The sequence below is a fragment of the Sus scrofa genome, chromosome 13 (genome assembly GCF_054392235.1).
Source record: "Sus scrofa isolate SSC_HxYL_T2T_F1_AM1 chromosome 13, Sscrofa_HxYL_maternal_Yorkshire_Landrace_v2.0, whole genome shotgun sequence".
NCBI lineage: Eukaryota > Metazoa > Chordata > Mammalia > Artiodactyla > Suidae > Sus > Sus scrofa.
In genome coordinates this window covers 98,418,696-98,443,763 of record NC_139395.1, presented here as the reverse complement: position 1 = coordinate 98,443,763, position 25,068 = coordinate 98,418,696, and the positions used below count along the sequence as shown (strand labels likewise).

Sequence of the window (25,068 nt, the reverse complement as noted above, 5' to 3'; positions counted from 1 at the left end):
ATCTGCTATGGAATTTTTATATATGCTTCACTCTATTACTGTAGAGAGAAACTCAAGCCTAGGATTGGCCTATAAGATCATCACCAAAGCAAAGCACAGGGGCAAAAGCATTTGTCCCGCTTGCATTTGTCCTATGTATGACTGCACTTTGCAGCCGGCACCCCTCAGTGCCCAAACATACAGAGCCTCCACAAAACTGCAAAAAACATATTTGTGGCCTTGGTTTGACAAGACTGCAATTGGGAGAACTAGGCAGTTTCCGCCTCTAACGTAACACCTGGCACTGGCTTTCCAATGTAATACCCAGTGACTCTTTTAGGTCAAGAACTTGGTAGTCAGTTCTGGTTACCTTAGAGATGCCTTATCTCCCAGTGCACCTTCAGGGAATAGCAGCCAGACCACTGCTTCTCTCTGTTTAGCCAAGCCCAGGGGACGTGACCATGGTTCTCACTGACAAGAGGCAGTGAGTTTACTGGCATTAAAATAAATGACAAAACCCAGCCTGTGGGGGTTTTGGGGAACAGCTTTATATCTCAAAAACCGTAAAGAAAAATTAATTCTAAAGATTGGTAGTAATAAAGGAAACATCGTATTGCTAGCTTGGGTTTTTTTTTAATTAATTAGGTGAATAATGCTATTTCCTTAGTTCCTTTTTACTTGGCTTTGTCAAGGTATAACCAGGACACCTGTCTTGGTCAGCACCAGAGAGCTTTCAGGAACACCACTTCATGACAGCAGCTGATTTTGTGCCTCATGTGGGGTAAGAGACGCATGAGAAAAGAGAAAAGCAGAAATCACAAAGACTTTCTCAAAGACTTATGAGAATGTTACAGACATTTTCTGACTTTATAAAATACCGAATGTTTTAAAGACTACCATCTTTTATTACAGCCAGGCTCAGCCCTCTTAGCCATAAAGATAAAAGTTATTCTATCTAACCAGAGGTTTTTCACATTAATTTACAGTCAATTCCATTATTTCATTTGATGTGAACTTCCTATTATATTCTCCCCAATTATGTAAGGGAGCCGATTTTGCAGCTAAGAGGTTGGTAAAGATGGGAATTATTATAAGATCAACTTTTTTTTTTTTACGGCTCAGGTTGTTCGTGGAGTAACAGAGAATATGAAAAAAATTTTATTCTGGCCTGCCCCGGATTCAGTTTTATCATTCTTAGGCTTGATTTACAACTGCCTGAATCTTAACCCTTTTACAAATTAGCCTGGATCCTAAGTCCAGATGTGAAAGGAAATTAGGTTTTGCTTTAAAACAAGGCTATAGACAGTGCAAAACAAAAGACTAAAACAAAATACTAATTAAGTAACTACAGTAAAATCTCATTTATTGAAAATTCATTAATCAGGAATTTGTGTTCAGAAAGGTGTAACTTTGGCCTAATTGTGTAACAGTTTGCTAAGTTGGTTACTAACGGAAAATATTTTTTTTGAAAGAGAAAGCTAAAACTTCTAAAGGGACTGTTTCTAGTATCCTTAAGTCATTTTAGATATTTACAATACTGAATGATTTCTTAGTTATAAATAACTCTTATCCATAACTAAGTCCTGAGCCACCACTAAGTAAATCTTCCTTGACCTACTTGTAGGATTTGTTGTAGTGATGAAGGTAGCCTTTCATTTATAAAATGAAATTGAAAGCCTTTTCCTAAATCAGACTATGCTTCCTCAAAGTTTCCTTTGAGCAAAGCAGGTTGATGGATGTTCAGCTTTAAGTACATGAGGTCTAGAAGGAGCTTGCTGGGTTCAAATCCCCCCTTCTACCAATGGGGTATTTACCATCTTGGTGCCTTCACTTCCTTATCTGCAAGATCGGAAAATAATACCTAAAAGAATTGAAAACTGTAAAGCACTTAGAACAGTGCCGGGTTCCTTAAGAGTTAGCTATTGTCTACCTGACACTATACTGCAGAGCAGTGATGTTAGTCAGACTCAGTCACACACCCAGGGTAGCACTTAGAGAAACTTTCTGTGAAATGGTAAACATTTTACAGGAGGCAGGTTTTTCAGCCCCTCTTTTCACAAAGCTCTAGGGCATATATTCACAGCGCAGTGTATCACAACCATTTTCCATTCTTCAGTCTGTCTGTTTTCTGGCCTTGAGCCACCCAACTTAGCCTGCCAGGTACTTCTGCTTAATTATGCATAAGATTTTTTTCCAAGCCACTCCTCCCAGTCTATACGACTTCGTCTCCGTTCTCTTTTCAATTCGCGCTAAAATGCACCTCCTCCCTGAAGTCCTCCCTTATCAACGCCCTCCACTTAGAATCAGCCCTTGACTCGGGCACAGCTCTGCTTGGGAATCCCTTCTTAATAAATTCCTCCGAGCAAGCTTTCTAAATCGCCTAGTCTTCATCTGAAATTTTTCATTAAAACATGGAGTTTGAGCAGCCCGCCCTGAGTTGTAGGACTCTTGGGCTCCAAACAAGAGTCCTAGTTAAAGACACAAAAACGGTAGTATGGGTGAGCTTCAGCCCCCGAAGGCTGGTGAGTGCGACCCCAGGCCAGTTTAGAGGACCATTTTTTTGGCCACGACAACGACGAAAGGAGGTTAGTGACGCACCTGAATAAGTCCGCTAGACGAAAGGAGATAAACTAAAGCTTGATATGGTGCCGAGAGTGAGTACCGCGCGGGCGCGCGCGCGCGCGCACACACACACACGGAAAGAGAACAGCAGTCCCAGGTATATGACAATGACACGGCCCTGGTCCAGACACGGCCTCAAAGCCCCTCGGTTTCCGGAGCGCCTCCGCCCCCTCCGGAGATTACTGTCAGAGCATCTCTTCGCTCTGCCCCGGCTTCAGCACTCCCGCCGCCCTCCCCTCCCCCCACCCCGCCACAGCTCCCCGCCCCCCGCGAACGCGGCTCCCCTGTGTCCTTTCGAACGCCCGCGTGGCTGTCGGGTTTCGAATCCCGGCGCCGACCCTCGCCCTCGACGCGGGCTGCCGAGTCGCTGGCGCAGCCTTCGGCCCTCGCATCAATCATTAACGGGCCAACTCGGGCTTCTGCGACCCGAGAAAGGGGGATGGTACGGAACTCGAGACGGGGGACAACTCTATTGCCCGAGGCGGCCGCGAAATACTAGCCAGGGAGGCCCGGGTGCGCCTGTCCCTCCCTCCCTCCAAGCGCCTCCGCTCCCACATCCCCGCCTCCCGCGCCGGGGGCGGCGGCGGCGGCTGCGCCCGCACCGCGCGATGCCCAGTCACCGCAGCAGCGCCGCCGCCGCAGTCAGCCGCGCCGCCGCCGCTGCCGCAGCGCGAGCGGCCGCGAGCCGGTAGCAGGGAGCCTGGTGAAGGGGCCGACGAGCCCCGCGCGCTCCTGCTGGTCGCTGCGCGACTTCGAAATTGATGGTTATTTTTATTTATTTATATTTTAGGAACGGCTGCTCAGAGGCTCAGGTCTTTTCTGGAACCTGCAGCGACGCCCCCGGCGCGTGCACAAAGGCTCCGACGGCGGCCGGCGGGGACTGGCGAGCGCGCTGGTGCCGGCGCCAGAGGTCGCCTGTGCGCGCCCTAGCCAAGCCCCGGGCACCATGCCGCGGCGCCTGCAGCCCCGGAGCGCGGGCACAAAAGGCCCGCCTGGCATGACCGCGGCGGCTTCAGAGGCCGCCTCTCGCTCCCACCCCTCGGCCTCCGGAGACCCTGCGGCATCCGCCAAGCCGCTGCTGCGCTGGGACGAGGTGCCCGACGACTTCGTGGAGTGCTTCATCCTGTCCGGCTACCGGCGGCTGCCATGCACCGCGCAGGAGTGCCTAGCCTCGGTGCTGAAGCCTACCAACGAGACGCTCAACTTCTGGACGCACTTCATCCCGCTGCTGCTGTTTTTGAGCAAGTTCTGCCGCCTGTTCTTTCTAAGTGGCCGCGATGTGCCCTTCCACCACCCATGGCTGCTGCCGCTGTGGTGCTACGCGTCGGGCGTGCTGCTGACCTTCGCCATGAGCTGCACGGCGCATGTGTTCAGCTGCCTGTCGCTACGCCTGCGCGCCGCCTTCTTCTACCTGGATTACGCGTCCATCAGCTACTATGGCTTCGGCAGTACTGTGGCCTACTACTACTACCTGTTGCCGGGCCTGAGCTTGTTGGACGCCAGGGTGATGACCCCGTATGTGCAGCAGCGCCTGGGCTGGCACGTGGACTGCACAGGCCTCATCGCTGCCTACCGCGCCCTTGTGCTGCCTGTGGCCTTCGTACTGGCCGTGGCCTGCACCGTGGCCTGCTGCAAGAGCCGCACTGACTGGTGCTCTTACCCATTCGCGCTGCGCACCTTTGTCTTCGTCATGCCGCTCAGCATGGCCTGCCCCATCATGCTCGAGAGTTGGCTCTTTGACCTCCGTGGCGAGAACCCCACGCTCTTTGTACACTTCTACCGCCGCTACTTCTGGCTGGTCGTGGCTGCCTTCTTCAACGTGAGCAAGATACCCGAGCGCATCCAGCCGGGCCTCTTCGACATCATTGGCCACAGCCACCAGCTCTTCCACATCTTCACTTTCCTTAGCATCTACGATCAGGTGTACTACGTGGAGGAGGGCCTGCGCCAGTTCCTCAAGGCGCCACCCGATGCGCCCACTTTCTGTGGCACTGTGGGCTACATGCTGTTGCTGGTCATCTGTCTGGGGCTGGTCATCAAGAAGTTCCTAAACAACTCGGAATTCTGCAGTAAAAAGTGAGCCTCTGCCTTGGAGGAGGCTGCCAGCTCGCCCACTTTTTTGTATGGAGTTTCTGTTGTTGCTGTTGTTGGTTTGTTTTCAAGTTTTGTTGTGTTTTCTTCTTTGCTCGAGGAGGGTGCTGCAAAACAACAGAGAAAAAGTCCAATGCGACGGGGGTGGGGGCGTCTCAATGCACTTGGGGCTTTGGAAGAGGGAGATGGGGCAAGCAGGAGGCAGAAGGCCACTGGTCCTTGATCCTGGGAAAAAATTCAAGTGGTGTCTGTGACATCCAAGGATTTTTCTAAGGCAGCGAATAAAACCCCCAATAAAACCTCTAACAGTTCGATTTTCCAATCGTCTTCTCTGCCAGAGGTAATAACAAGTAGCCCTTGTGAGATCAGGCATGCAGTAAAGAGGGTAAGTAGACAAAATCCCTGAGTACTTCCATTTCAGTCTGAGGAATGCATGGATTTAAAGAATAGAACGTTGTAGGAAAGGAGCACAGAGACAGAAACCCAGGGCTTAACCTGCTAGAAAATGCATGGAATGTGAACTCACGTTAATTATTTCAAAATGTTTCTCAGATGTTATTTAAATAGTAATATATATAGTGATTTCTCATAATTTATCAAAGCCTGTGATCTGCACTGATTTATCTTTGTCATGTAGTTTTGAATTTTGCAGCCCTTCTGCATTGCATACACTTGAACTGGACACCAGGGCAAGCTGCTTGAGAGTTCTCGGCTGCTTTTTTAAACAGTATTTTTTGAAGGCCTGTGTGTGTCATGCTACAACTGTGAATTGTTCTACCTTAGGGACTCTGGTTAAACTATTAGGTGAAGCTAAGTGGTTTGTTTAGATCCCGGGTTTTCTATTTACTTTAATGTATTCCACAAAACCCATTCTATTTTTTGTTTTGTTTTCAATCTTATTTCCTTCTCTACTGATTTACATTGCCACTGGGATAAATGTGCCTTTTGAAGCAATGTCCAAATGACTGGTCCTCAAACAATAGTTTCTTGCATGGGGAGAGCAGTAGGAGTAAACTTTTCTTACCTTATTGCAAATCAAGGTTTAACATTCCTTCCACCCAGAAGGGAAGGAAGATGGTGTTGGTTGTAAGTTTTTGGTAGGATTGGAAGTGGCTTTCCAGGACAGGCAGAGCATTTGGCATCTCTATAAGGAGAAAGCAACCCACTAATGTGGCTGTGGTTCCTAGTGCAGCCATGGGGAAAGCGAGAGGACTATGTTCTGGACTGATGGTCTCTAGCCTTGCTTGAAATTAAAATTGTTATATTCAAGAATTTTTAAAAAGGCAGTTATATGATGAAAGAGTATAATACTTGAGTTGTAACTGAAAATATTGAGTTAAGTAGGATTACCTTTGTCTGGTCAAGCACTGAAGTCTCACTTGGATCCAGACCATGGAGATGAATGGCGGTCACCCTAAGTCATTGACAAATTAGGGAACACGCTCCTGAGATCCTCTCTGACAACCACATTGGCCAGTGTTACATACATTTCTCATAAACGTGGTCGTGGACCTCAGAGGGCTACTCTAGATTAATACAGGTGGCTTATTTGAATACTTATCACACCTCCTGAAAAGTCCTTTTGGTTAAGAGCCAAATAAGTCATTGAATTGGTAAGTTTTGACTTCATGGTATAATTTAGATCAAGCACAGGAGATAGATGAACACTTACCTCAGCACTGGTAGGCCGGTGCTCCTGCCAAGCTTGCCATTTTTATTTATGCTTTTAATTGCTACTGTATTTGTAAACAGAGAGGCTGGGCACAATTCCCTGGAGCAACCAGTATCCTTGTGTGTTCATTTGCAGTCAGAAGTTAACTTTATAGATGACTATATTTAACTTAGGAGCTCGTAATGGGATCATAAATACACTTTGCACGTTTGCTGATGGGTGTCAGTGTCTCATCTTTGGCCAAGTGCAAGGAGATTCCTGTGAGGTTACAGAGTCTGAGACTTGTGCCCACCACGGATGTTATTCCTTAGCCATAACTTAATTCGGTACATGTATTCAAGGACAGTGGTGGAAATCAGGCTATTTCCACATGCAAACTCATTTGTATCTTGTTGTCTCTTCTGGAGCCCCAAAGAATGTTGGTTTGGAAGCTAGAAAAACAGGTTGAGGAGTATTTTGGATCTTCCTTGTAAAATAGGAACCTCCTTTTTCAAGAGAAACTTTCTAGAGACAAACTTTCAAGGGTTGATGAGTTTGAGAACAAGAAATAAACCCGCTATTTGCCATTTTAAATTTTGGTTGGCGACCTTCTGGATCCTCGAACGGAATTCTCTTGTCACCCTGTGTCTTTGTCCTTAAGCAGAGGCCACTTAAGGATAAAATTATACCCATATCATTTTCAAGTGATTATGATGCATGAGCCCAGTAAGATGACACACTTTTACCCTGGAAGCTTTCAGCAGAGGGAGGACACACTTTCCTTCCCTTTGCCTTTTTCTTCCTGTGCTTTCTCTTTCTGATTCCACCTTCATTTTTATATACCACATGCAACATTGACAAAGGACATTCTGGGTGAAAACAGTGGTTTGGCTTCACTTCATGTTTCCTAATAGGTACCGTATACACTATGGTCTGTATGCCAGGGATGATTTGTGAAGCCGTATGTGTTATTTGCCCAGTTATATCGGATTTCTGTCAAGATAAATGATGATATTTTAGAATCAGCCAATGTTTACTCAGCCTCCACATTTGCATGGAACTCTGCAGGTATCTTACATATTTCAGGGGTAATACGGCAATCAGAATAAAATTGCTTTTAAAAGATTTTTTTCATGCTCTCCATTTTGCAACATCCTTTAAGATTCTGTCTTAGTTGATTGTGTTCAGCTGTTGGAAATGCAGGACAAATGATAAAGAAGAGTGCACTCCCTTATCTCTGTACAACCTATTTTGACAGAATTTTGAAGCCTATTATGTAATGCATTTTATTTTTACTTGTTAGTCATGATCTAGATGACATCTCAAGGAGCAGCATCAGAGAGTCACGCCTGGGAAATGAGGGTGTCTGACTTCCATGCCTGTCACCCCGTGGGTCGGTCTCTGGCATTGACTCATGCTGGTTTATGTGTCTAAAGGTGGTGGTGGGGGGAGGGCTCCCTTCCTCCCTGCCCTTGTATCTGCACGTTCAGGTGAAGAGGGTGACCTTCCCAGAGAGAGGAAGTGAGTTCTTCCTTCATGTCATGACTGGCCTGTAAAAATAAATGTGTTCTGGTCCCCTGGCCATACCCTTTCTATAAATAGTCCAGGAAGAAAAGCATGGGGCTCCAGAGCTGGCCAGAGTGGCCTTCCCACGTTTCCATTCATAAATCCTGCCTGTAAGGGATTGCAGTCAAAAACCGTTTACCTAATTCATCATACTACTTCAGGGGAATCGTTCTAAAGAATGCAAAATTTGGGGATGGAGGCGATTTTTGTAAATTTTTCTGATTTGGTGCTGAATCTGAGAGCTAACAGCAATAATAAATGGGGATTTTAATCTTCAAACCTCTTCACAACTTGATTTAATCTGCACAAATCTATAGGGGGAGGCAGGTACAATAGGCGTTACCTCCATTTCAAGGTTATACTGTTGGTCTAAGGTGACAGACTTAGAATGTGGGGATTGGTTGTGTGCTCAATTGCATTTACTAGTTGGCATGGCTATGACACCTGGCCAAGCGCACTGACACTAATCGGATTTTTTCCGCCTTTCATTGATTACCTTATAATTGTATAACAGAGCGAAGCAAGAGGTGGCTATCCTTGAATTTAGACTATAAAACTGTAAACAAAATGTTATCAGCTACTTAAGTATTTTTTGTCTTCTTGGATTGTTCTTCATCTGTTGAAGTTGTTGATTTTCATTCATTTGTTCATGTAATCCCTTTGGTGATCACTGAGCACCTTTTGCATGTAAGACTTTGGGCAAGGAACCATCCGTATTATTACAGCTGTTACCCTTTTGTTTGCTGGTGAAACAAAGGTAGGAGCACCAGAAAGGCCCTCTGGCCAGGGACCAAACTCTGTCCTCGGCCATAAGCACAAGGTCCTAAGCCACTAAATTTGGTTCTTTTCTCCTTTTCATTAGCCTAAGAGCAATGCATTTCAATTAACATACTAATTTACCCACAATCGGTTTCTTTCTTTTTTCCAGCCTGCTCCTAGGCCTGTGTGAATTTTATTGATAAAAATAACTAGAAAGTTTAATGTATAATCTGGGTAAAGGGAGAGCAGGCATACGTACAAAGAGTGGAAAATTTAATCATGACTAATTAATAAAGACACTAATAATCACTTTGGGAAGGTTAGTAGTATTCATATTATCATGAAGCAAGGTTCATCCAAAGTGCCTAAACTGTGATGTCATTAAGTGTCTGCATTTTATACATAGTATAATCAAGTTCTTTTTAAAATGTGAGCTTAAATACTTATATCTCCAAAGATTAGCCAAAGTGAACTAATGTTCTTTCACCTTTTTTCTCTTTTAAGGTCTTTGCGTTGTAACCTATGAATCCTGTTGTAGAAAAAAAAATAATAATCTGGAGGAATTATATAGAAAAAGTATCAGAAGTAAAAAAGTCAGAAAGCATGGGAAAGGGAGAACAAGGAGGATTAGATTCAAACAATTGCAACCACAAGTTCAACTACGGACAGTTTCAACTACAGTTTCGCTTGAGTTTTACATTTTGTCCCTAGAAAAGCATGTGCGTTTCCAAGGTGTTAGTGCTTAAACAGGCAGGCGAGGAATTCTCTTTGGCAGCCTGACCACATCCTGTAGCTTTTGACCTAAGCACTAGTGCCTAGGTATATTTTGAGTAGTACATGTACCCCAGCTTAATGTCCTTAATTTGTCTCCATAAAATTAGGGCATAAGACAAAAAGGCACTAGGGGATAGCACCAGCCAATTGTAAATCACCTTTTGAATCATTTTCTTGAAGGATTGCCAATATTCTCTGACATACCGCCTGACAAAAAGTGACCAAGTCTAGACAGATGGAAAAAAGGAAGCAATCATTGGTGGAAGCCGAGTACTACTATATTCCGTTATGATGGGCCATACATCTTCCTACTGAAGATTTTATTCCTTCAATATTCTGAATAATTATTCCTTAATTGCAAAAATGGGTGTCCACTCTTCTTAGTTACTACACCAAAAGCTCATACACATTTTTGCTGTTAAAAAAGGACAAATGTATTTCTGGTTTGCAGATTTCTAATCAGTTCATAGGATTTTTTGTTTCCAAATAGCTTCTTACAAGTCTGTGAGTGAGTTGTAGAATTAGAGTGTTTATTTATAGGTCAGAGGCCAAGAATGTTCATCTGGTTGCTAATTGTGGCAGGATGTGACTTTTGAAAGCTCTGAACACACACCTAGATGCAGCAAAATGTTCACTTATTGACTGTTGAACTCAGTGGAACATGGCTTTTGGTTTGAGCTACCGAACATGTTCTCCAGTGTATTGTGTTTCTCCATGTAATGCATGATCTTTAATACTTTTCGTTCTTGAACAATCTCTGAAAGCTATTCCAAACATGGCATTTCCTGAATGTGCAACATTATTCTTGAATGTGTAAAAGTGGCTGGCCACCTTTCTCATGCCTTATACTCCACCTAAAATATGCAATAAGCACTCAAGGAGGAGTGGAGGGGTCCTCAGTTGGTTTTCTAACCATTCTGTAGAGATGTCCCTGCTCCTCACAGCTCACCACAACATTGAGAAAGGACACAGTGTAAATAAACCCTTGTTTCCAGATGGAAGGAGTACAGGGACGCATTAATTTCATTTCCTCTTTGAAGGCCATCTCTAGTTAGAAAGCATGATCTGTTTTTAATATGCTGGATGCAAAAAAGAAAATAGGCAAAATTTTTAGAGAAGTACTCTAATTTTATATTTTAAAGTTTATAATAGCAATTTGTTTGTAAAAACTGGCCTTAGCACATAGATGAGAACCAGCGCCTTTTGGAAAGCCTCATCTTTGTCCTGGGAGTTTAATCACCTTGAGCTCTTACCCAAATGATAAAGACCTAGTAGGTCTTTAAAAATGTAAATAGTGTATAGTTTAAAGAAGGATAAAATCAACTTTTTTAAAAAAAGGAGAAAACAGGTCTGCTATGTTATAGGTGTGTCACAAGGCTAAATGTAAAAAAAGTCTTTTTAAAATTCTAGCTAGACACCTCATTAAATTCACTCTCCCAGCAAGGCTTAGCACAGAAGAGCTACGTTTCTACCAGGCTGGTTTTTTTGTGGATGCTATAAGCAAAATTATTCCAACTAAGCAACTGAGTACCAAGGCAATAAAGAAACGAGGCCCAGTTCACTTTGATGAAGGTACCGGCACAGTGCATAACATCACCAGGAAAAGGCACAGCCCTGGACACTCTGCTCTTTTTGTTTCTTTGGAGTAGAAAGAAAAAAGCCCCAGGGCATCACTCCACAGACCAGGAAAAGGCTGAGTTCAGGGCTGGGAGAGGATGTCACACCACTCTCTTCTCTGAATAAAGCACACGGTAGCTCTGAACTCCCTCCATTTCAAACTTCTCCCAGCCCATGTCCATCACCCTGGAAGCCTTCACTTTCCACAAACTCAGCCTTGAAGACAAAAGGTTTCTAAAGGATTCCATGTGTATTTAGGCCTCTTCAAACCACCTGCCTTAGGAGGTTCATCCATTTCTAAACTAAGGATTTAAACCCAATGACTGTACTCAGATTTACAAGAATGTACAACCAGCAGGTCCCCTTTTGAAGTAATCGAAGGGCCACACTCATTTCTTCCCTCAGGTCAGAGACGGAGGATTTAACAGTGACCAAATAGAGACCTCCTGTGTGTTAGCATTTTTTTTTTTTTTCAAGTTCATTTAATGGTGGTAATGGAGGAAGAAAGGAGTAAAGGATAATGCAGGTATGAAAAAAGAAACTGAATAATGTTTTTCCCCTGCTTGCTAAATTAATTCTTCTTAGGCCACCTTAAAGTCACGTCATCGCCTACATCCTAAACAGCTGAATTTAGCTAGCTGGTGAAGCTTGCTCAGGATGTGTGAGCTTCCATTACAGGGACTCCAGTGTGGTTTCAAATAGTTTCTGCCAGAAAAGCATTCTTTAATCATAAGTCCATATTACCTGATAAATTAAGCAAAATAATCCATAGAAATAGAGATTACTTGGTTGATGCATGTAGCTGATCAAAACTGTGATTCATTTCTGTTGTACAGTTTGCTATGATTTTGGTTTTCTGAGATATTGTCCCCTACAATCTTGAATATGAAAATCTGTATAAATAATATAACTATGCATTTTTTTGCTGAAAAACAAATATATGAAATAATAAATTATTTGTAAGCATCGTGTTTAGGACTGCATTTGTACGCCTCTGTATGTATATGTTCAGAAGATATCCTTCAACAAACATATTATTCCTAAATTAATAGTGTGTATGACTGTAATAAACATGATAAGGAAAAAACATTATCCTTTTTATAAAAATTAGCAGGCAGAAGGGAAGAATGTAAGTTTGTCCTAAAGAAGCACCCTTAGTGTATTACTTTTACAATTTTAGTTAAATGAAAAAGAATATTTGTAAGCTACCTCATTTTTTGTTTTGTTTTTTTGGTTTTTTTTGGCTTTTTTTTGCCTTTTCTAGGGCCGCACCCGAGGCACATGGAGGTTCCCAGGCTAGGGGTCCAGTCGGAGCCATAGCCGCCAGCCTATGCCAGAGCCACAGCAACACAGGATCCGAACCGCGTCTGCAACCTATACCACAGCTCACAGCAACGCCGGGTCCTTAACCCACTGAGCAAGGCCAGGGATCGAACCCACAACCTCATGGTTCCTAGTCAGATTTGTTAACCGCTGCACCACAACGGGAACTCCTGTTTTGTTTTTGTTTTTTGTTTTTTTGGGTTTTTTGTAAGCTACTTTGAAACCGAATCTCTAGGAAAATACTTATATAAGCCAGGCAATGAAGTTTTTCCTTACACCTCACAATTTTCCAAGGGCATATGTGATCCATGGACTTATGTGCAAATCGAGCCTGTCCCAGAACCCTGTGATCTGTGTAACTTTGCATCATCTCCATCCCTAATAATACTAGCAAGGGAGATCCAACTTCAGTTCTTAAGCTCCGTGGTGATTGCTGAGTCTTTTAAATCATAGTGATCCTTGTTTCAGGTAGGGATTTTGAGCTATCAGGAATAGAAAAATCTCTCAAGCATGGAAAGCTTTGTAGGAAGAATACTGGGGAGTTCTCAGAATGCACAGAGCTAGCCACTGCCCCCCTCAAGAAGGATGAGGAGAGCAGCGCTAGAGATTTTAGCTAGGAACTCCAGCCCCGAGCCAGCGGCTCTCCAGGGTACTGCTACCAGAGAGAGCCAACTTCAGCTATTTCCTGGCCCTGTTATATTTGTCCCCAATTCAGATTCCTGGGAAGGAGTACCTGATTGGCTTAGCATAGGTCACAAGGACTTTTTGGTGTCCAGGAGACAAGTGCTTATGATTTACAGCCCTTCCCAGAACCATAGGGAGGAAAAAGATTAGTACCCCAAAGGAAGAGATGATGGGCAGACAAAAATAACAGCTGTCCACCTCATCACCCATCCCCTTGGCTACCTCTGTAATCCCAACTCCTCTGTACATAGGCATACCTCTGTAATCCCAACTCCTGGGGAATGTGACGACAAGGACAATGGGAGACTGAAGGTTTGAGCTGATGGGCACTATGTAAAACATTTGTCCAAGCCGAGTGTCTTACAAATGTGGGGGTCTAAGTTCTGGAGGACCTGGTTACAGCAGAAAGGAGGGGGAAATGTGCTAGCAGCCCAAAACACTAGCAACCACAGTCTAGCACCTGGCTGATTAGTCCATACTCTCCTTTCTGTATATGCCTGCCTTATGTAATACAACTATTACATCTATAATCTAAGCGTTCTTGCCCCCTTCCCCTAAATCAACATAAGGCCCCCAGCACTCAGGATCTCCATGTGATATGAATTCCTCTTAGTAAGACATTCAGCCACCTCCCAACTCACTGTACAGTGGCAGAGAACTGGATCACTAAGAGGCAAACTCCCACTCACAATATGGTAACACTTCTAACAGCATAGCATGGCACCAAACACGGCAGCCATCACTGCCCATGACTGAGAAAGGCCAAGCCTCCATGAACTGGTAGTAGAATGAGTTCCTCAGGTTCTGTGTGCTGGGAGGATCCACCTTGCTTCATCTTACTCTTGGGCCTATGCCAAATATCTGCCTGTTTGCCTTCAGGTCTGTTTCCACATCCTTCCCCTCATTTTTCTGTAATAGAGCTGATTCTAGGCCTCCTTCCCTCTGTTTTTTTGTTTTTGTTTGTTTGTTCGTTTGTTTGTTTGTTAGGTCTTGCCAAGGGGAGAAATGGTGGGAAATTGGATGGAAGGAAGATGGCAGAAGGCAGGTACTTTTTCTCCCATTCTCTCCTCACTCTTCCTTTGTAGTTCCAGTTTTTTTTTTTTCTGGAATCCTCAACCCTGGCTGCTGCTGGCAGTCCGAGTGTAACCCTGGGGGAAGCCAGAATAACAATAAAGTCACCACATGGAGTGGAGCTAAATAGAGTAAAACACTAAGGGAGACTTGATCAATCTGTGCCTGAAGCCTGACCATTTTTGGACTTTTCCTAATGAGCCAATATATTCCCTTCATTATACAACCTGGTTTAAGATGTAGTTGTTGCATGTAATCAGATGATTCTTTACTGATCCATAAGGTTTGCTAATATCTCATTTATGTATATTAGGATTTGCAAAGTCCCCATCCCACCTTCACTCAGCCAGTCCCACATTTTCGGATCTGCATGTTAGATATGTGAAATACCTCATTCTTAAAGTATAGATTTCTGTATTAGGATTCTAATTAGAACTTACCATCCTATTCTCCATTGCAGGTATTTCACCTCTTTGATCCTCCCACTCTCACTCCTCAGATCTCTCATCCTACCTACCCCTTCCTGTCTCTTTAGGAACTACAGTCTATCTATTGTACATTGCTCTCCTGTATGTTCAACTAATTCTACTCAATAGACTTCTCCCTATGGACATTTTAAAATGCACTATACTAGTCTCTCCCATCCTCTATAAAAAGTCACCCTCTCCCCACTATGTCACACTCTAACAACCATCCCCCCTCCCTTCTTCACAGCCAGGCTTTTTGCAAGAGTGGTGTACATTTGTCTTTGTTTTCATACCTCCCACTCTCTCCTTCACCCACTGCATTCTGGCTTCATTAATCTCACTGGCATGGTTCTTACAAGATTCCAACAACCTCCTTATCAACTCATGGGCACTTCTTAGATTCTCTTTTCCATTCCCTTCTGCTGAAATTCTTCCCTCGGCCTCTGTGACTTCGTACCCCCTGGATTTCCTCCTAACTCACTGGCTACTTTTTCACAATCTCCTTTACTGACTTCTCTCCCCCTATTCAGGCCTGACATCAATTTTCTCAAAGTGTGAATGCAGACCATCTAGACAGTATACTTTAAGGACTTGGTTAGCAGCTTGATTCTGCCACTTCCTCTCAGCACTCTGACTCACAGCAGAGACATTGTACTTCTTGTTCCAGGAAGCTCAACCTTGAGCCTACTCCTCCAATCCTTCCAATGGGTTTCTAAGCCAACCAATGCCTGTTAGCATATCCCCTTAATCCCCAACTAGTTTGAGTGGATTCTGTTGTCTGCAACTGATTCCAAATTGATACACTCTTCAAGCAAAAAAAAAAAAAAAAAAAAAAAATGGTGATCAGGGCTACTGGAAATGGAAAGCCATAGCTCTTTATTCCCCAAACCAATCATCAGCAAGTAGTCTATTAGGCTTCTGATTTTTTTTTTTTTTTTTTTTTTTACCTTTAATTCTCCTTGGAAGACAAAGCAGCTTCTGTATCAGGCAGCTTCTTCAGAGATTTTGGTTCTATTTCAAAGAAAAAAAGGGACACTAGGAAGATGATTGCTTAGGATTTTTTTTCTTTAGTGTTGACTTTAAGTAAAAAGGGAGATACAACATGGATACTTAGAATATATGTCAAATGAAATAAATTAAAAATATAAAACCCATAAGTAATAAGTGACAGTCCCATGTATCAGCATAGTTTATACAATTTTCATATTGAGATTCAGCTCCTAATGACCAAAAATCCATTAAATATAGAGAACATACAGAATTACAACGCTGGAAAAGAATTCTATGCCTCTCTAAAAAATTAGTTGCGGTCCTCCATCCCCGCAAAAGTGAGCCAGGACTTCAATAGCTACTTTGTTTCCTTTTCCCTTGGTTTCCTTCTATCCCTGCAATGCATCCCCCCTGTTTCTTCTAGCAGGACCCTAAATTTTAAGAAGAATCCCTCCCACTGAATTTTGCTGGGACTGCTCACCCTCGCTATGGGGATGGGGGATGTGACCCAAGGTAGGTTGGCAAGCCCAGAACTTCTCTGAATTCTGTACTCTTTAGGACTTGCCTACATGTGACTTCATGCGATTCTGTGAACCACTCATAGCCTTCAGTAAATTATTTTTTTTCTTCTTGTTTTTCCCCCTTAAGTTAGCTATTTCCTGCAACTAAAGAATATCAACTAAGGAATTCCAGTTTCTGGTCTGGCATGTAAGAGTCTTAAATAATTGCCACTCCATCCTAACAACTAAAAATCTGAATAAACCAAGAAATAGAGAAGTGAGATCACAGGGCAAACCACTGTCCTCAAAACTAGAGATCCAGACAAAGTGAATACAGAGAATTACAACTTGCCATTTTAGGAATCCACAAGCAGAAACCTCTGCAGAGAAAAGTACTGGGCTCCTTTTACCTACACAACATATCTAGCTTTTTTTTTTTTTTGGCTGCACCCATGGCAGGTGAAAGTTCCTGGGCCAGGGATCAAACTCAAGCTGCTTCAGTAACAACTTCTGGATCCTTAACCCACTGCACCACGGGAAAACTCCTAGATTTAAATAAAACAAATACAAAGGCACTAAAAGGCGAAAATCATAGTTTCAAAAGGCAGAGCAAGCATCTGAACCAGACTCAGATAAGGCAGGGATGTCGGGATTATCAGGTGAGGAATTTAAAACAATGATGCTAAGGGTGCTAACGGGAAAAGTAGACAACATGCAAGAACAGGTGGCTAATTGTAAGCAAAGAGATGGAATTTCTAAGAAAGAATCAAAAATTAATGCTGGAAATCAAAAACATTGTGACAGAAATGAAGACTGACTTTCATGGACTCATTAGTAGACCAGACACTGCTCAGGAAAGATCAAGGGGCTTGAGGATACATCAACAGAAACTTCCAAAAAAGCAAAGAAAAAAGACTTGGGGGAGAAAAGGAACAGAATATCCAAGAACTGGGGGTAATTACAAAAAGTGTAACATACGCGTAACGGGAAGACCAGAGCAAAAAGAAAGGAACAGAGCATAGTGACTGATATAACACCCACTCAAAATCTGTAGCAAGGAAATTCTATGCATAGACATGATATGACTTTGGAAGCATTTGTAAATAATTTCTTTCTCTCCTGAGTCCATTATCAGTTTCTGCAAAATTGTTTCTCAAGAGCTGAAGTAATTCCTAAAAGAAGGTAGAATTTAAGAAATATGATTACCTTTGCAAATTATAAGCACCTTTTTTTTTTTTTTTTTTTTTTTTTTTTTGGCTGCACCCATGGCATATGGAAATTCCCAGGCCAGGGATTAAATCTTAGCCACAGCTACCTCAGTAACACTGGATCTTAACCTGCTGCTCAGCAGTGGGAATTCCTATATGTACTTCTTAAAATCATCGGATTAATAAAAGAGGTCTCATCTCCTGCCTGCTCACATAATTTCCATCCTTCCTATCCTGAACATATATAACTGTAAAAATATATGTAGAAAGCTGAGAGGTAGGGAGAAGACATGTGAATATTTATCAGTACAAAATGTAATTCCCTAAAAGCTACCTTATTAATTAAAGATGCTCTAAGTGGGTTTTTGCTCTTGCTCTTTTTTTTTTTTTTTCTTTTTAGGGCCACACTTGTAGCACATGGAAGTTCCCAGGCTAGGGATCGAGTCGGAGCTGCAGCTGTTGGCCTGCACCACAGCCACAGCAATGTGGGATCTGAGCTGCATCTGTGACCTACACTGAAGCTTGTAGCAATGCCAGATCCTTAACCCTCTGATTGAGGCCAGGGATCTACCTGGCATCCTGATGGATACTAGTTGGGTTCTTAACCTGCTGAGCCACAACGGGAACTCCAATCTTGCTTTAATTCAATGGTTCACTTTATTATTTCATCCTTACCCTCCATAAATCTATTTTGATGGTAATCTATAAATACCAATTTAGAATTCTTTCATACTCTTATTTTACATAATTTCATGTTCTTATGTTACATAGTAATGCCAAAAAGTACAAAAAGAAATGAGTTTATGCTGTGTAGCCCTGAGAAATATGTCTAGTCACTTATGATGGAGCATGATAATGTGAGAAAATAGAATGTGTACATGCATGTGTAACTGGATCACCATGGTATACAGTAGAAAAAAAATTGTATTGGGGAAATAACAGTTAAAAAAATAAAAATAGGAGTTCCCGTCGTGGCGCAGTGGTTAACGAATCCGACTAGGAACCATGAGGTTGCGGGTTCGATCCCTGCCCTTGTTCAGTGGGTTAAGGATCCAGTGTTGCTGTGAGCTGTGGTGTAGGTTGCAGATACGGCTCGGATCCAGCGTTGCTGTAGCTCTGGTGTAGACTGGCGGCTACAGCTCCTATTCGACCCCTAGCCTGGGAACTTCCATATGCTGAGGGAGTGGCCCAAGAAATAGCAAAAAGACAAAATAATAATAATAATAATAAAAATAAATGCAAAAAAACCCAACTAAGACTAAAGATAGTGTCAGATTAATAAATGTAAATAAACAATTAAAAAAAAGAAATATCATGAACTTGGCAGAAGATTTAGTGTTTTAGCAAAGAACCTGTATCAGAATAAATTTTCAGTACTGAAACTTTCCAAAAAAAAAAGAAAGAAAAATAAGTTTAAGGAAATAAATATATGCATATAATACATCAACTATAAGAAGATGATGGTCATATCTTGCATATAAGGCAAGAAAAAGATGCATGTTCTCATTTTCTCTTTGTTTTGGTTCATTTTTTTGGTTTTCATTTGAATTTTTTTTCTTTTTTTTTTTTTTTTTTTGGTCTTTTTGCCATTTCTTGGGCCACTCCCGCGGCATGTGGAGGTTCCCAGGCTAGGGTTCTAATCGGAGCCGTAGCCACCAGTCTACGCCAGGGCCACAGCAACGTGGGATCCGAGCCGCGTCTGTGACCTACACCACAGTTCACGGCAACCCCCAGATCCCTAACCCACTGAGCAAGGGCAGGGACCAAACCCGAAACCTCATGGTTCCTAGTCGGATTCGTTAACCACTGCACCACGACGGGAACTCCTCATTTGAATTTTTGCTCTTAGTTATGGTGTTCTCTTTTTGTCACTTTTAGATCTTAGCTTGAAAGGGTCAAATATAAAAAATAGAAGGGATTTCCCTTGGTGGCGCAGTGTGATAAGGATCCTGCCTTGTCACAGCAGAGGCTTGGGTCACCGCTGTTGCATAAATTGGATCCCTGGCCCAGGAACTTCCACATGCCCCAGGAGGGGCCAAAAAAAATGGTTGATGTGAAATCCTGCCAAAAGCCCTTCATTTTGATCTCTGGTATTAATTGTGCCTTGCCAAATGTAAAGCTTATTAACTTATAGGCACCTATTCATCAAAAGAACACATAAAGGAGATCCAGGGCAAGCAGTGTAAATCGTGGTGCTTCCCTTCAATTTTGTTACAGAGATAGAATCTGGATAAAATGAATTTAAACAGAATAGGTAAAAAGGAAAAGTTGGAGTTCCCGTCGTGGCTCAGCAGAAATGAATCTGACTAGTATCCATGAGGACGCGGGTTCGATCCCTAGCCTTGCTCAGTGGGTTAGTAATCCGGCATGGCCATGAGCCGTGGTGTGGGTTGCAGACCTGGCTCCGATCTGGTGTTGCTGTTCCTGTGGTATAGGCCAGCGGCTGCAGCTCTGATTCAACTCCTAGCCTGGGAACCTCCATGTGCTGTAGGTGCAGCCCTCAAAAAAAAAAAAAAAAAAAAAAAAGGAAAAGTTGTGGGCTTTTCTTAGCACAGGTGGCAGTTCTACACTGCTTCCCCATCCTACTGGTTCACAGAATCATTTTAGCCCTCAGGGCCATCATTAGCTCCCTGGCGGCAGGGGGAGTCAACCTGGAAGGATGAGTCACAGTTATCCTGTGAGTCAGACTCAGGTCTAGTGAAGATGAAGTTCTCTCTTTCTTCCTGGGCATTAACAACCCCGGGTTTGTCATAGGCATAGCAGGGTACTTAAAAAAACTAAAACTTTTCCTCCCTGTCCTTGCTGTCAGTGCCATAAATAGTTCTGACAAAAACAACTGTCAAGCTGCAGTGTTACTTGACTTCACCCCCACCCCCAAATCCTGGTGACTATTCACAGACCCTCTTAAGATACCCCCAAGAGGGAAACAAATACCCTCCGGTGAAACAGAGAGCTGCATCTGGAATCTCGGCCCAGGTGTCTGGAGCCTCTTAGCCTGATTGTTGTGTCTGGTGCACCGTCTCCGATGTCCCCGCTGTCCCCGCTGCAGCCATGGAGCTAATGACGGCACACTCAGGCAACCTTGTGGAGGCGCAGCCTGAAGTTTCCCATCACAGGGAAGAAAAAGCTGGACCCCAGGCTGGAGGTGGGGGGTGGGGATCCTGCCCCTCCAGAGAGTGGTATCTAAAGAGCTGTGGACACCCATACACACACCAAACTCAAACACCCTGGTCACTCAAATGGCGAGATGGCCGCCAAGTGGTTAAGGTCCCCGGAAAGGCCTCTGTCTTAAGCATGACAGGCAGAGCTCATGGAGAGATACGGAGGGGGCAGGGGAAGAAGATGGGCCCCGCTGGATTTTTTGCAGGAATTCCTGCAGGACGGAGGCGTATTCGGAAATGTCAGAACAGCCGGAGGGATGTGGGGTGCGGGGTGCTACCCAGGCTTGCACGGAAGAAGAGGTCGCCAGGCGTCAGGGGTCGAGGTGGTGGCGGGGCGCCCAGCAGAGGCATTGGCGTTGGGGACAGCCCCTGAGCCGGTGGACTTGGGTTAGGTGGCTCCCACGTCGTGGAGCGGGCAGACGGCAGGACTGCAGTGGGGCCAGGGGACCCGAACTCAAGGACCCTGGAGGCTGAAGGAGAGCCCGCGATGGTCCCGACCCTGAATTGCTCTAAACTCCTGCCCCCCGCTATTGTGGCTCCCAGCCTCTAGCATCATCACACCTGGACTAGCTTTGACTTGTCACACCAGGATTCCGTTGCCTTGTCATCTTAGGAAGTTGTTTAGTCCCTGCAGACCTCCATTTCCTCATCTGTAAAACTGAATTGGAGATATATGTTACTTCCTAGTAGTGTGAGGATTTAATGAATGAATGTAAAGCAATTTTACTCAGTGCCTAGTACATGGTAACTGATTAGTATATTTTAGCTATGGTTATTAGCTCAGAATCTTAAGAACCCATAAAATCCCCAGTCCATAAGGATCCTTGGGGGCATGTGTGCACTCTGCAAAAAAAATGGAATTGAATTACTTTCCAGATCAGTGCTGCCCAATAGAAATATAATGCGGATGGTACTGGTATTTTTTTTTTTTTTTTTTTTTTTTTTTGCCACAGGGCGCATCAGCTTGATATGGAATCTCAGTTCCCAGATGCAGGGATTGAACCCAGTGAAAGTTCTGAATCCTAACCACTAGACCACCAGGGAATTCCTATATTTATAATTTTCTAATAGCCACATTAAAAGGGCAAAAAATTTCAGATGAAATTAAATTTAGTTATGTACTTTTATTTAACCCACTACATCCAAAATATTATTTCAACGCGTGGCACCAGTTACATTTCTTTCTTTTTTTTTTTTTTTTTTTTTTTTGCTTTTTAGGGTGGCACCTGTGGCATATGGAGGTTCCCAGGCTAGGGGTCTAATCAGAGCTACAGCTGCCGTCCTATGCCACATGCCAGATCTGAGCCGCATCTGCAACCTACATACACCACAGCATATGGCAATGCCAGATCCTTAACCCACTGATGGAGGCCAGGGATTGAACCCGCAACCTCATGCTTCCTAGTTGGATTCATTTCCACTGCACCATGATGGGAACTCCACCAGTCACATTTCAAGAGCTGCACAGAATTGCCCAGAGAGTGTCACAAGACCGCTGATTCGTAGGCTCTATCCCCAGAGATTCTAATTCAGGCACTCTGTTGGGACTTTGGAACTGTCATTAGAAAAACTCTCTTGACAGTGGGAAAATTTAAAAAAAAATAATTAAAAAAAAAAGAAAAGAAAAACTCTCTTGGTGTTGTCAGTAATCGGCCAGGCCTAGAAACCCTTGCAACACAATTGTCCAAATATCACCAGAGGCAGATTCACCAAGGAGGCTCCATTTTCAAGGGTCTCACATCTGCATAAGTCCCTCCCAAAGCCCTGTATCTAATTTCTTACCTGTAATTTAATATTCTTTTTTAAAAAGAGAAGGTCCCCTTAAGCTAATGAGACATGCAAACTTTATTCATTATGTGACCTGGATGGGATCCTGTACTGAAAACAGTCTTGCACAGGACATTATTGGCACAATTGATTAAACTGGAGTGGGCACTGCAATAAAGTATTGTATTACTGTTAAATTTCATAAATGTATTAATTTTGCTGAGGTTATTTAAAAGAATATCTTCATTCTTAGTAAATGCAAATTGAAACATTAAAGGATTAAAAGTTAAAAAAAAAAAAGGATTAGATCCCCTTGTAAAGGGTTCTCTCCTGATAAAACCTAGATCTGCTTCTGGCTATAAATCATATTGTCCTCAGAAAACTATAGCTACTGAGAAATCCAGTCTTCTGCCTGTTTTGATACAGCTTATAAGAGTGGTTTTTAGGGAATTCCTGTCATGGCTCAGCAGAAACAAATCTGACTAGTATCCATGAGGACACAGGTTCAATCCCTGGCCTTGCTCAGTGGGGTAAGTATCCAGCGTTGCCGTGAGCTGTGGTGTATATCGCAGACGCAGCTCAGATCTGGTGTCTCAGTGGCTATGGTGTAGGCCAGTGGCTACAGCTCCAATTTGACCCCTAGCCTGGGAACCTCTGTATGCTGCTGCAGATGCAGCCCTAAAAAGACAAAAAAAAAAAAAAAAAAAAAAAAAAAAAAAAAAGAATGGTCTTTACATTTTTAATGATAGAAAAAAAAATGAAAAGATGAATAATACTTTATGACAGGTGAAAATTATGTGAATTCAAATTTCAATATCTACACTAAAGTTATTTTGTTCACAGCCATGCTCATTCATTTATAAATTATCTATGCTATATGGCAGAGCTGAGCATTTGCAACAGAGATTGTATGGCAGGCAAACTTAAAATATTTACTATCTGGCCCTTCAGAAAAAGCTTGCCAACCCTGACCTATACCAGCAAATGATTACATCATGGATACAGCAGAAAGTCCATTTGAAAGGGTTACTTTATGTCATATGAAAAGCGCAGTAGGGGAACTGTTTAACAGGAACAACTTATTAACACTTCCAATTATAGAAGTGAGAGATTTATTTTATGAAAATCAATAAGTGATTGCATTCAGATGTGAATAGCAAAGACTTTATAGAACCATCACATCTTAATCGACATCATTTAGAGTAAGCTATGCTTGGTCTATAGGTTAGAAGCAATGTAATGTACGATGGAAGGGATGATTCCGGATAGGTTGGTGAACAGGAAAAACTTTCACAGGTGGAAAAGACTGGAAAAAAATCTCGGAGGGTAGTTGCAAAAAAATGTATGCAATTAATTAACCATTCAGCATAAAATACGGTGTGCTCTGGGTTATGGAAAGGCATAGTAAAATGTTGCTAAAGTCCTACTTCAAAGTTTAGCTCTGAGGTAGGTTTCAAAACCAGTTAACCCAAGAGTGTAAACAAAGCTAAAAACACTTACCAATAATGATTAGACAAATTGAGCAAGAACTGTGACACATCATCAAATTCTGGCAGCAAAGCAGGTCAAAAATATTGATGTAGCTGCCCTTCTTCATAGACAGATGATGGAAACCTCTGCAGGGTACTGAAGGTCACTGAAGATCTGGGCTGGCAGAGGGAAGTCTATCAGAGGACAGCCAATGTAGCAACCTGAGTGGGTGTGAATGCTGACTGGTCAGGTTCAGTCAGACAAGCAGCAGGTAGAAAACTAGACCAAAGGACAAATCAATTGGGAAGATTAGTCTGCGAAATGTTATTAGGTTACCCAGTCAATGATAAAGGCAGAGTTTTTTTATTAGTCAGTTGACTTTGACTATGATTGCATTGTACAAAAGAGAACAAGAGACCTTCCTTAACTAACTTGGGGCCCCAGTTCTTTGAAGATCCAAGTATTCTGCTTCTTCAGCTTTTGAAGGAATATTGGCTGTTTGAAGACAATTGCTTCTGTGTCTTTTGGAGGGAGCACAGTCCTCTGTGTTCCAAAGACCACCTGGGAATAATATTCCGACTGTGGTCCAACCTTTCCATTTTCATGCTAAGAGTCTTGAGAGCTGAAAGATGAGAAGTTTGTTGAGTCGATATGAAGGATGAGTGATTTACCAGGCAGACACATGAAAAAAGAACTTCCCAAGTAAAGCCACATTTTGGAGCATCTGCCATGTGCTAGGTACTTTGTTTTCATTTGTTTGTTTTGGCTGCAGTAGGAGATTTGTTGAGTCAGTCTGACGGATGAGTGATTTATCAGGCAGACATGGAAAAAGAGCTCCCAAAGTAAAGCCACATTTTGGAGCATCTGCCATGTGCCAGGTACTTTGTTTTTGTTTGTCTGCTTTGGCCATTCCCGCAGGATGCACAAGTTCCTGGGACAGGTATCGAACCTGCACTACAGCAGTGATAACGCTGGATCTTTAACCATTAGGCTACCAGTGAATTCCCCTGTCATGTGCTAGGTACTTTGTATATGTTTCTTCATTATCTCCCCTCAGTAGAATTATCACTGATTGCACTTAACACTTGAGGAAACAGAGAGGATGGGTTTCATGCTTACAACCATCCAGCCAGTACCTAAGGAGCTGAAATATGAACACAGGTCTATCTGTCTGCCTGGCCCCAAGTCCTTACTCCTTCCTTCATCTTCCTGTTTCCAGCAAGTTCTCCAAGCAGAGAAAGCAACAAGCAGAAAAGCACAGCATCATAAATATGTTTTCTCAGTTTCGAGGACCATGAAGACATTTCTTTATCAGAGTTATACAAACAAAACTTTCATTAATTAATAACTGTCTCTAAGGTGGAAGGT

At 43.1% G+C, this 25,068-nt stretch overlaps 1 protein-coding gene across 3 annotated transcripts; it reads left to right on the top strand.

The window, feature by feature from the left end:
• The first annotated feature begins 3,036 nt into the window (after window positions 1-3,036).
• Window positions 3,037-12,030, top strand: PAQR9 (progestin and adipoQ receptor family member 9). 3 transcript variants are annotated; one of them, XR_014824079.1, is made up of 3 exons: window positions 3,037-3,114; window positions 3,392-5,077; window positions 9,173-12,030. XR_014824079.1 is itself a non-coding variant. In XM_021069578.2 (2 exons), exon 2 carries the CDS (start codon window positions 3,548-3,550, stop codon window positions 4,679-4,681), a length of 1,134 nt encoding a protein of 377 aa, XP_020925237.1. In that variant the 5' UTR covers window positions 3,037-3,114; window positions 3,392-3,547; the 3' UTR covers window positions 4,682-12,030. The 3 variants fall into 3 exon arrangements, 1 of the variants encoding a protein (XP_020925237.1); XM_021069578.2 differs by having other exon boundaries at window positions 3,392-12,030; XR_014824080.1 differs by lacking the exon at window positions 3,037-3,114 and having other exon boundaries at window positions 3,216-5,077; window positions 9,623-12,030.
• Window positions 12,031-25,068: the final 13,038 nt, after the last annotated feature.